Raw genomic sequence first — 12,101 nt, 5'->3', positions numbered from 1 at the left:
CAGATAGCTAGGTGGGACAACCACATATCACAGTAGTTAGTATATTTATCGTCAGATAGCTAGGTGAGACAACCACATATCACAGTAGTTAGTATATTCAGATAGCTAGGTGGGACAACCACATATCACAGTAGTTAGTATATTTATCGTCAGATAGCTAGGTGGGACAACCACATATCACAGTAGTTAGTATATTCAGATAGCTAGGTGAGACAACCACATATCACAGTAGTTAGTATATTCAGATAGCTAGGTGAGACAACCACATATCACAGTAGTTAGTATATTCAGATAGCTAGGTGGGACAACCACATATCACAGTAGTTAGTATATTTATCGTCAGATAGCTAGGTGAGACAACCACATATCACAGTAGTTAGTATATTCAGATAGCTAGGTGAGACAACCACATATCACAGTAGTTAGTATATTTATCGTCAGATAGCTAGGTGAGACAACCACATATCACAGTAGTTAGTATATTCAGATAGCTAGGTGAGACAACCACATATCACAGTAGTTAGTATATTCAGATAGCTAGGTGGGACAACCACATATCACAGTAGTTAGTATATTTATCGTCAGATAGCTAGGTGAGACAACCACATATCACAGTAGTTAGTATATTCAGATAGCTAGGTGAGACAACCACATATCACAGTAGTTAGTATATTTATCGTCAGATAGCTAGGTGAGACAACCACATATCACAGTAGTTAGTATATTCAGATGGCTAGGTGGGACAACCACATATCACAGTAGTTAGTATATTCAGATAGCTAGGTGGGACAACCACATATCACAGTAGTTAGTATATTTATCGTCAGATAGCTAGGTGAGACAACCACATATCACAGTAGTTAGTATATTCAGATAGCTAGGTGGGACAACCACATATCACAGTAGTTAGTATATTTATCGTCAGATAGCTAGGTGAGACAACCACATATCACAGTAGTTAGTATATTCAGATAGCTAGGTGAGACAACCACATATCACAGTAGTTAGTATATTTATCGTCAGATAGCTAGGTGAGACAACCACATATCACAGTAGTTAGTATATTCAGATAGCTAGGTGAGACAACCACATATCACAGTAGTTAGTATATTCAGATAGCTAGGTGGGACAACCACATATCACAGTAGTTAGTATATTCAGATAGCTAGGTGGGATCTTCTCGTCTAATCTATCAACTGGTATTACTCTAATCTGTTATATAATACTCTCATCTATTACTCTAATTTAAATCTCTAATATATTACTCTAATACTCTAATACTCTAATACTCTAATCTATTACTCAAATCTCTAATATTATTCTCTATCTAATCTAATACTCTGATCTAATTCTCTGATTTCTAATCTAAATCTATAATCTCGAATCTATTACTCTAATCTTAATCTAATCTTAATATAATACTCCAATCTCTAATGTAATACTCTAATCTAAATCTCGAATCTATTTCTCTAATCTAATTCTCTAATATCTAATACTCGAATCTATAATCTATTTCTCTAATCTAAATATCTAATACTCTAATCTATAATCTAATTCTCTAATATCTAATACTCGAATCTATAATCTATTTCTCTAATCTAAATATCTAATACTCGAATCTATAATCTATTTCTCTAATCTAAATCTCTATCTAAATCTCTAATCTGATTCTCTGATCTCTAATACTCTAATCTCTAATCTCTATTCTAATACTCTAATATATTACTCTAATCTCTAATCTAATACTCTAATCTCTAATCTCTATTCTAATACTCTAATATATTACTCTAATCTCTAATCTAATACTCTAATCTCTAATCTCTATTCTAATACTCTAATATATTACTCTAATCACTAATCTAATACTCTAATATATTACTCTAATCTCTATTCTAATACTCTAATATATTACTCTAATCACTAATCTAATACTCTAATCTCTAATCTCTATTCTAATACTCTAATATATTACTCTAATCTCTAATCTAATACTCTAATCTCTAATCTCTATTCTAATACTCTAATATATTACTCTAATCTCTAATCTAATACTCTAATCTCTAATCTCTATTCTAATACTCTAATATATTACTCTAATCACTAATCTAATACTCTAATATATTACTCTAATCTCTATTCTAATACTCTAATATATTACTCTAATCACTAATCTAATACTCTAATCTCTAATCTCTATTCTAATACTCTAATATATTACTCTAATCACTAATCTAATACTCTAATATATTACTCTAATCTCTATTCTAATACTCTAATATATTACTCTAATCACTAATCTAATACTCTAATCTCTAATCTCTATTCTAATACTCTAATATATTACTCTAATCACTAATCTAATACTCTAATATATTACTCTAATCTCTAATCTCTATTCTAATACTCTAATATATTACTCTAATCACTAATCTAATACTCTAATATATTACTCTAATCTCTATTCTAATACTCTAATATATTACTCTAATCACTAATCTAATACTCTAATCTCTAATCTCTATTCTAATACTCTAATATATTACTCTAATCACTAATCTAATACTCTAATCTCTAATCTCTATTCTAATACTCTAATATATTACTCTAATCACTAATCTAATACTCTAATCTCTAATCTCTATTCTAATACTCTAATATATTACTCTAATCTCTAATCTAATACTCTAATCTCTAATCTCTATTCTAATACTCTAATATATTACTCTAATCTCTAATCTAATACTCTAATCTCTAATCTCTATTCTAATACTCTAATATATTACTCTAATCACTAATCTAATACTCTAATATATTACTCTAATCTCTATTCTAATACTCTAATATATTACTCTAATCACTAATCTAATACTCTAATCTCTAATCTCTATTCTAATACTCTAATATATTACTCTAATCACTAATCTAATACTCTAATCTCTAATCTCTATTCTAATACTCTAATATATTACTCTAATCACTAATCTAATACTCTAATATATTACTCTAATCTCTAATCTCTATTCTAATACTCTAATATATTACTCTAATCACTAATCTAATACTCTAATATATTACTCTAATCTCTATTCTAATACTCTAATATATTACTCTAATCACTAATCTAATACTCTAATATATTACTCTAATCTCTAATCTCTATTCTAATACTCTAATATATTACTCTAATCACTAATCTAATACTCTAATATATTACTCTAATCTCTATTCTAATACTCTAATATATTACTCTAATCACTAATCTAATACTCTAATCTCTATTCTAATACTCTAATATATTACTCTAATCACTAATCTAATACTCTAATATATTACTCTAATCTCTAATCTCTATTCTAATACTCTAATATATTACTCTAATCACTAATCTAATACTCTAATATATTACTCTAATCTCTATTCTAATACTCTAATATATTACTCTAATCACTAATCTAATACTCTAATCTCTAATCTCTATTCTAATACTCTAATATATTACTCTAATCACTAATCTAATACTCTAATCTCTAATCTCTATTCTAATACTCTAATATATTACTCTAATCACTAATCTAATACTCTAATCTCTAATCTCTATTCTAATACTCTAATATATTACTCTAATCTCTAATCTAATACTCTAATCTCTAATCTCTATTCTAATACTCTAATATATTACTCTAATCTCTAATCTAATACTCTAATCTCTAATCTCTATTCTAATACTCTAATATATTACTCTAATCACTAATCTAATACTCTAATATATTACTCTAATCTCTATTCTAATACTCTAATATATTACTCTAATCACTAATCTAATACTCTAATCTCTAATCTCTATTCTAATACTCTAATATATTACTCTAATCACTAATCTAATACTCTAATATATTACTCTAATCTCTAATCTCTATTCTAATACTCTAATATATTACTCTAATCACTAATCTAATACTCTAATATATTACTCTAATCACTAATCTAATACTCTAATCTCTAATCTAATACTCTAATATATTACTCTAATCACTAATCTAATACTCTAATCTCTAATCACTATTCTAATACTCTAATATATTACTCTAATCACTAATCTAATACTCTAATCTCTAATCTCTAATCTAATACTCTAATATATTACTCTAATCACTAATCTAATACTCTAATCTAGAGTATTACCAAAAGTACTCCTATCAGCATTTGCAGATTTTCTCACCTTCAGTTTGCTACACGATTCATATATTTTGGTTGAAAAAAACCCCCCCGCTTTTGTAGAAACAGTTAGCAATTATTTTCCCCCCCCATCTTGTTGAAGTTAATTTCTCCTTTCCTTCCTCAGGTTCTGACGACAACAACCTGAACTCTATATTCTATGAGCACCTGACGCGCTCCCTGCAGCACAGCCTCTGTGGAGACCTGTTGCTGGGCCGCTGGGGGAACTACACCACAGGAGACTGTTTCATCCTGGCTTCAGACTACCTCAACGCTCTGGTTCACCTGGTGGAGATCGGCAATGGACTGGTCACCTTCCAGCTCCGAGGACTGGAGTTCAGAGGTCAGGAAGGAAGGAGGGAGGGATGGAGTCGAAACAAAATAAACTCAACTTGCTAGCTAAGTAGCTCTCCTTCCTCCTGAAGTGTGCACTCGTTCCCTACTCCCCACACGTTTAAAAGCATTGGAGTGGTGTAGGCTTGGCCTTGACGGAGTTCCCACAGTCATGGAAGTGTTTACGGAAGAAAGGACAGATTTATTTCTGACGCGGTCTTGAAGAAGAAATATGACAATAAGACAGGGTGTTGTGGAAGTGGCTAAACTTTCTATCGCCATGTGAAGAGGGTTTCTTACAATTCTCTCAGAGCCTGATTTGACTTGATATGAAACGAGTACAATTCTGCCTGATTTCTTCAATCGTTGGTTGATTGTCAACGGTCGCCTTCTGAGTTCACCCTGCAGATCTCCAGTCAGAATAACGGCCCTTTACGGTTAAATCATAGTGTTCACGAGATTTTTCTGAAGCTTGTCCTGTCATTTGTTAGGGTTAGGTTATAGAGTTTATGAAGCATTATAGCATGTTTCTGAAGCTGTCCTGTCATTGTTAGGGTTAGGTTATAGAGTTTATGAAGCATTATAGCATGTTTCTGAAGCTGTCCTGTCATTGTTAGGGTTAGGTTATAGAGTTTATGAAGCATTATAGCATGTTTCTGAAGCTGTCCTGTCATTGTTAGGTTATAGAGTTTATGAAGCATTATAGCATGTTTCTGAAGCTGTCCTGTCATTGTTAGGTTATAGAGTTTATGAAGCATTATAGCATGTTTCTGAAGCTGTCCTGTCATTGTTAGGGTTAGGTTATAGGGTTTATGAAGCATTATAGCATGTTTCTGAAGCTGTCCTGTCATTGTTAGGTTATAGAGTTTATGAAGCATTATAGCATGTTTCTGAAGCTGTCCTGTCATTGTTAGGGTTAGGTTATAGTTTATGAAGCATTATAGCATGTTTCTGAAGCTGTCCTGTCATTGTTAGGTTATAGAGTTTATGAAGCATTATAGCATGTTTCTGAAGCTGTCCTGTCATTGTTAGGGTTAGGTTATAGTTTATGAAGCATTATAGCATGTTTCTGAAGCTGTCCTGTCATTGTTAGGTTATAGAGTTTATGAAGCATTATAGCATGTTTCTGAAGTTGTCCTGCCCCCCCCCTCCCCCCAGGTACGTACTGCCAGCAGAGGGAGGTGGAGGCCATCACGGAGGGGGTGGAGGAGGACGAGAGCTGCTGCTGCTGTGAGCCAGGTCACCTTCCACATGTCCTTTCCTTCAACGCGGCCTTCGGACAGCGCTGGCTGGCCTGGGAGGTGCTGGTCACCAAGTACGTCCTGGAGGGCTACAGCATCACAGACAACAGCGCTGCCTCCATGCTCCAGGTGTTTGACCTCCGACGCATCCTGACTACTTACTACGTCAAGGTGAGTGGGAGGCCCGGCTGTTAGTCTGCTGTTTGCAGCTATTCTACACTGGCGTAGCGGGTTGCTTGGAGGTAAACTGGAGAGGTTATCGGTTCGAATCTGGTGTTATTATGCAATCTCCTACTGTACTAAACTCCTAAACTTGTCCTCACTCCCTACTTCCTCACTCCCTACTTCCTCACTCCCTACTTCCTCACTCCCTACTTCCTCACTCCCTACTTCCTCTCTCCCTACTTCCTCTCTCCCTACTTCCTCTCTCCCTACTTCCTCTCTCCCTACTTCCTCTCTCCCTACTTCCTCTCTCCCTACTTCCTCTCCCCATCTCCTTCCTCTCCCCATCTCCTTCCTCTCCCCATCTCCTTCCTCTCCCCATCTCCTTCCTCTCCCCACATCCTTCCTCTCCCCATCTCCTTCCTCTCCCCACATCCTTCCTCTCCCCACATCCTTCCTCTCCCCATCTCCTTCCTCTCCTCATCTCCTTCCTCTCCCCATCTCCTTCCTCTCCACCTACTTCCTCTCTCCAGGGGATCATATACTACGTAATAGCCTCTACCAAGCTGGAGGAGTGGCTGGCCAATGAGACGATGAGGGAGGGGCTGAAGGCCTGTGGAGAGAGGAACTACGTGGACCTGGACCCGACCTTTAACCCCAACATAGACCAAGACTACGACCACCGCCTGGCTGGCATCTCCAGGGACTCCTTCTGCCAGGTCTACTTGGGCTGGATCCAGTATTGTAACTCTCGGCGGGCCAAGGTAAGAACCGGCACTTTATTCAGAAATATTTCGACACGTCCCTCCCTCTAACCATCCCTCCTCTCTGATCTAACCATCCCTCCTCTCTGATCTAACCATCCCTCCTCTCTGATCTAACCATCCCTCCTCTCTGATCTAACCACCCCTCCTCTCTAATCTAACCACCCCTCCTCTCTAATCTAACCACCCCTCCTCTGATCTAACCATCCCTCCTCTCTGATCTAACCATCCCTCCTCTCTGATCTAACCATCCCTCCTCTCTAATCTAACCATCCCTCCTCTCTAATCTAACCACCCCTCCTCTCTAATCTAACCACCCCTCCTCTCTAATCTAACCACCCTCCTCTCTAATCTAACCACCCTCCTCTCTAATCTAACCACCCCTCCTCTCTAATCTAACCATCCCTCCTCTCTAATCTAACCACCCTCCTCTCTGATCTAACCATCCCTCCTCTCTGATCTAACCATCCCTCCTCTCTGATCTAACCATCCCTCCTCTCTAATCTAACCACCCCTCCTCTCTAATCTAACCACCCCTCCTCTCTAATCTAACCACCCCTCCTCTCTGATCTAACCATCCCTCCTCTCTGATCTAACCATCCCTCCTCTCTGATCTAACCATCCCTCCTCTCTAATCTAACCATCCCTCCTCTCTAATCTAACCACCCCTCCTCTCTAATCTAACCACCCCTCCTCTCTAATCTAACCACCCCTCCTCTCTAATCTAACCACCCCTCCTCTCTAATCTAACCATCCCTCCTCTCTGATCTAACCATCCCTCCTCTCTGATCTAACCATCCCTCCTCTCTGATCTAACCACCCCTCCTCTCTGATCTAACCACCCCTCCCTCTAATCTAACCAATTCTCCTCTCTAATCTAACCACCCCTCCTCTGATCTAACCATCCCTCCTCTGATCTAACCATCTAACTAACCATCCCCCTCTCCTCCTCTAATCTAACCATCCCTCCTCTCTAATCTAACCATCCCTCCTCTCTAATCTAACCATCCCTCCTCTCTAATCTAACCACCCCTCCTCTCTAATCTAACCACCCCTCCTCTCTAATCTAACCATCCCTCCTCTCTAATCTAACCATCCCTCCTCTCTGATCTAACCATCCCTCCTCTCTGATCTAACCATCCCTCCTCTCTGATCTAACCATCCCTCCTCTCTGATCTAACCATCCCTCCTCTCTAATCTAACCATCTGTCCTTCTATTCTCATCTCCTTGGCAGCCTCTGGACAGTGAGAAGGACTCTTCCTGGTGTTGCTGTGTTTCGCCTGTGTGTGCTGGGCAGGAGAGCACTGGGGACAGCTGCACACCATATGTCTAGGTGAGTCTGTCTGCCCCTCTCTGTGTCTGTCTGCCCCCTCTCTGTGTCTGTCTGCCCCTCTCTGTGTCTGTCTGCCCTCTCTGTGTCTGTCTGCCCTCTCTGTGTCTGTCTGCCCCTCTCTGTGTCTGTCTGCCCTCTCTGTGTCTGTCTGCCCCTCTCTGTGTCTGTCTGCCCTCTCTGTGTCTGTCTGCCCTCTCTGTGTCTGTCTGCCCCCTCTCTGTGTCTGTCTGCCCCTCTCTGTGTCTGTCTGCCCCTCTCTGTGTCTGTCTGCCCTCTCTGTGTCTGTCTGCCCTCTCTGTGTCAGAGTAGGGTTGCAAAATTCAGCTTTTCCAGAAATCCCTCCTGATTCGGGGAATCTTCCAACCAGGATTTCAGAGAAGTCAGTAATTTCGCAACCAGTCTGCAGTGTGTAACAGACAAAGGGGATACATCCGTATCTCAGCTTATCACCTTTCTAAAACATTTGGTGATTTCCTGAAACATTAGCTGTGTTCCAATATTCATACTAACCCTAATATTTGTGATGTAATTTGAGCATGCTTTTTTTTTAGTATGCTTTTTTGGTCATGGTATAGATAGTATGTTAAAAGTTCCCAGGTGTTGTACTACATTCGCTAAAATACGAAGTATACAAGCAGTGGACACTACTTCCTTGCTTTTAGGGCCCATAATGCAATTCTTCAGAAAATGGGCGTGGCTTCAAAAACAATTTCACATTTCAAGAAAATGGCGTAAAATACGCAGTCAAAGTCCAACGAAAAGTGGAAACAAATTCATTACTTTAACTGATTATGACAAACGGTAAGAAATGTTGAGCAATGTAATGACTTTTCAAATAGTATGGGGCTTCCCTGTCCTCGCCACTCCTCTACAATAGTATGGTGCTTCCCTGTCCTCGCCACTCCTCTACAATAGTATGGTGCTTCCCTGTCCTAGCCACTCCTCTACAATAGTATGGGGCTTCCCTGTCCCAGCCACTCCTCTACAATAGTATGGGCCTTCCCTGTCCCAGCCACTCCTCTACAATAGTATGGGGCTTCCCTGTCCTCGCCACTCCTCTACAATAGTATGGGGCTTCCCTGTCCCAGCCACTCCTCTACAATAGTATGGGGCTTCCCTGTCCTCGCCACTCCTCTACAATAGTATGGGGCTTCCCTGTCCCAGCCACTCCTCTACAATAGTATGGGGCTTCCCTGTCCCAGCCACTCCTCTACAATAGTATGGGCCTTCCTGTCCCAGCCACTCCTCTACAATAGTATGGGGCTTCCTGTCCTCGCCACTCCTCTACAATAGTATGGGGCTTCCCTGTCCTCGCCACTCCTCTACAATAGTATGGGGCTTCCTGTCCTCGCCACTCCTCTACAATAGTATGGTGCTTCCTGTCCCAGCCACTCCTCTACAATAGTATGGTGCTTCCCTGTCCCAGCCACTCCTCTACAATAGTATGGTGCTTCCCTGTCCTCGCCACTCCTCTACAATAGTATGGGGCTTCCCTGTCCTCGCCACTCCTCTACAATAGTATGGGCCTTCCCTGTCCCAGCCACTCCTCTACAATAGTATGGGGCTTCCCTGTCCCAGCCACTCCTCTACAATAGTATGGGGCTTCCCTGTCCTCGCCACTCCTCTACAATAGTATGGGGCTTCCCTGTCCCAGCCACTCCTCTACAATAGTATGGGGCTTCCCTGTCCTCGCCACTCCTCTACAATAGTATGGGGCTTCCCTGTCCCAGCCACTCCTCTACAATAGTATGGGCCTTCCCTGTCCCAGCCACTCCTCTACAATAGTATGGGGCTTCCCTGTCCTCGCCACTCCTCTACAATAGTATGGGGCTTCCCTGTCCTCGCCACTCCTCTACAATAGTATGGGGCTTCCCTGTCCTCGCCACTCCTCTACAATAGTATGGTGCTTCCCTGTCCCAGCCACTCCTCTACAATAGTATGGTGCTTCCCTGTCCCAGCCACTCCTCTACAATAGTATGGTGCTTCCTGTCCTCGCCACTCCTCTACAATAGTATGGGGCTTCCTGTCCTCGCCACTCCTCTACAATAGTATGGGCCTTCCCTGTCCCAGCTCCTCTACAATAGTATGGGGCTTCCCTGTCCCAGCCACTCCTCTACAATAGTATGGGTCTTCCCTGTCCTCGCCACTCCTCCACAATAGTATGGGGCTTCCTGTCCTCGCCACTCCTCCACAATAGTATGGGGCTTCCTGTCCCAGCCACTCCTCCACAATAGTATGGTGCTTCCTGTCCCAGCCACTCCTCTACAATAGTATGGTGCTTCCCTGTCCCAGCCACTCCTCTACAATAGTATGGTGCTTCCTGTCCTCGCCACTCCTCTACAATAGTATGGGGCTTCCTGTCCTCGCCACTCCTCTACAATAGTATGGGCCTTCCTGTCCCAGCCACTCCTCTACAATAGTATGGTGCTTCCTGTCCCAGCCACTCCTCTACAATAGTATGGTGCTTCCCTGTCCCAGCCACTCCTCTACAATAGTATGGTGCTTCCCTGTCCTCGCCACTCCTCTACAATAGTATGGGGCTTCCTGTCCTCGCCACTCCTCTACAATAGTATGGGCCTTCCTGTCCCAGCCACTCCTCTACAATAGTATGGGGCTTCCCTGTCCCAGCCACTCCTCTACAATAGTATGGGTCTTCCCTGTCCTCGCCACTCCTCCACAATAGTATGGGGCTTCCCTGTCCTCGCCACTCCTCCACAATAGTATGGGGCTTCCCTGTCCCAGCCACTCCTCCACAATAGTATGGTGCTTCCCTGTCCCAGCCACTCCTCTACAATAGTATGGTGCTTCCCTGTCCTCGCCACTCCTCTACAATAGTATGGGGCTTCCCTGTCCTCGCCACTCCTCTACAATAGTATGGGGCTTCCCTGTCCTCGCCACTCCTCTACAATAGTATGGGGCTTCCCTGTCCACGCCACTCCTCTACAATAGTATGGGCCTTCCCTGTCCTCGCCACTCCTCTACAATAGTATGGGGCTTCCCTGTCCCAGCCACTCCTCTACAATAGTATGGGGCTTCCCTGTCCTCGCCACTCCTCTACAATAGTATGGGCCTTCCCTGTCCTCGCCACTCCTCTACAATAGTATGGGCCTTCCCTGTCCTCGCCACTCCTCTACAATAGTATGGGGCTTCCCTGTCCTCGCCACTCCTCTACAATAGTATGGGGCTTCCCTGTCCCAGCCACTCCTCTACAATAGTATGGGGCTTCCCTGTCCTCGCCACTCCTCTACAATAGTATGGGGCTTCCCTGTCCCAGCCACTCCTCTACAATAGTATGGGGCTTCCCTGTCTCGCCACTCCTCTACACAGTATGGGGCTTCCCTGTCCTCGCCACTCCCTCTACAATAGTATGGGGCTTCCCTGTCTCGCCACTCCTCTACAATAGTATGGGCCTTCCTGTCCTCGCCACCTCACAATAGTATGGGGCTTCCCTGTCCCAGCCACTCCTCTACAATAGTATGGGGCTTCCCTGTCCTCGCCACTCCTCTACAATAGTATGGGGCTTCCCTGTCCTCGCCACTCCTCTACAATAGTATGGGGCTTCCCTGTCCTCGCCACTCCTCTACAATAGTATGGGCCTTCCCTGTCCTCGCCACTCCTCTACAATAGTATGGGGCTTCCCTGTCCCAGCCACTCCTCTACAATAGTATGGGCCTTCCCTGTCCTCCCCACTCCTCTACAATAGTATGGGGCTTCCCTGTCCCAGCCACTCCTCTACAATAGTATGGGCCTTCCCTGTCCTCGCCACTCCTCTACAATAGTATGGGGCTTCCCTGTCCCAGCCACTCCTCTACAATAGTATGGGGCTTGTCTGTCCCAGCCACTCCTCTACAATAGTATGGGCCTTCCCTGTCCCAGCCACTCCTCTACAATAGTATGGGGCTTCCCTGTCCCAGCCACTCCTCTACAATAGTATGGGGCTTCCCTGTCCCAGCCACTCCTCTACAATAGTATGGGGCTTCCTGTCCCAGCCACTCCTCTACAATAGTATGGGGCTTCCTGTCCTCGCCACTCCTCTACAATAGTATGGGGCT

At 42.4% G+C, this 12,101-nt stretch overlaps 1 protein-coding gene across 1 annotated transcript in view; it reads left to right on the top strand.

Annotated features, from left to right (window-relative positions):
* The window catches only part of LOC124027649 (pecanex-like protein 1), a gene marked incomplete at its 3' end in the record, with an annotated part of 39,066 nt that extends 31,017 nt beyond the window's left edge, over positions 1 to 8,049 (top strand). Inside the window, 5 exon segments of the mRNA XM_046340011.1 lie at positions 4,343 to 4,558; positions 5,707 to 5,960; positions 6,485 to 6,715; positions 7,951 to 7,979; positions 7,981 to 8,049. Of these exon segments, the coding sequence (XP_046195967.1) occupies positions 4,343 to 4,558; positions 5,707 to 5,960; positions 6,485 to 6,715; positions 7,951 to 7,979; positions 7,981 to 8,049 (799 nt within the window).
* Positions 8,050 to 12,101: the final 4,052 nt, after the last annotated feature.

The sequence above is a fragment of the Oncorhynchus gorbuscha genome, unplaced genomic scaffold, assembly GCF_021184085.1.
Source record: "Oncorhynchus gorbuscha isolate QuinsamMale2020 ecotype Even-year unplaced genomic scaffold, OgorEven_v1.0 Un_scaffold_3426, whole genome shotgun sequence".
In the NCBI taxonomy this organism is placed as follows: Eukaryota; Metazoa; Chordata; class Actinopteri; order Salmoniformes; family Salmonidae; genus Oncorhynchus; species Oncorhynchus gorbuscha.
Note: the sequence above shows the minus strand (reverse complement) of the source record. Positions and strands in the feature narration are given on the sequence as shown.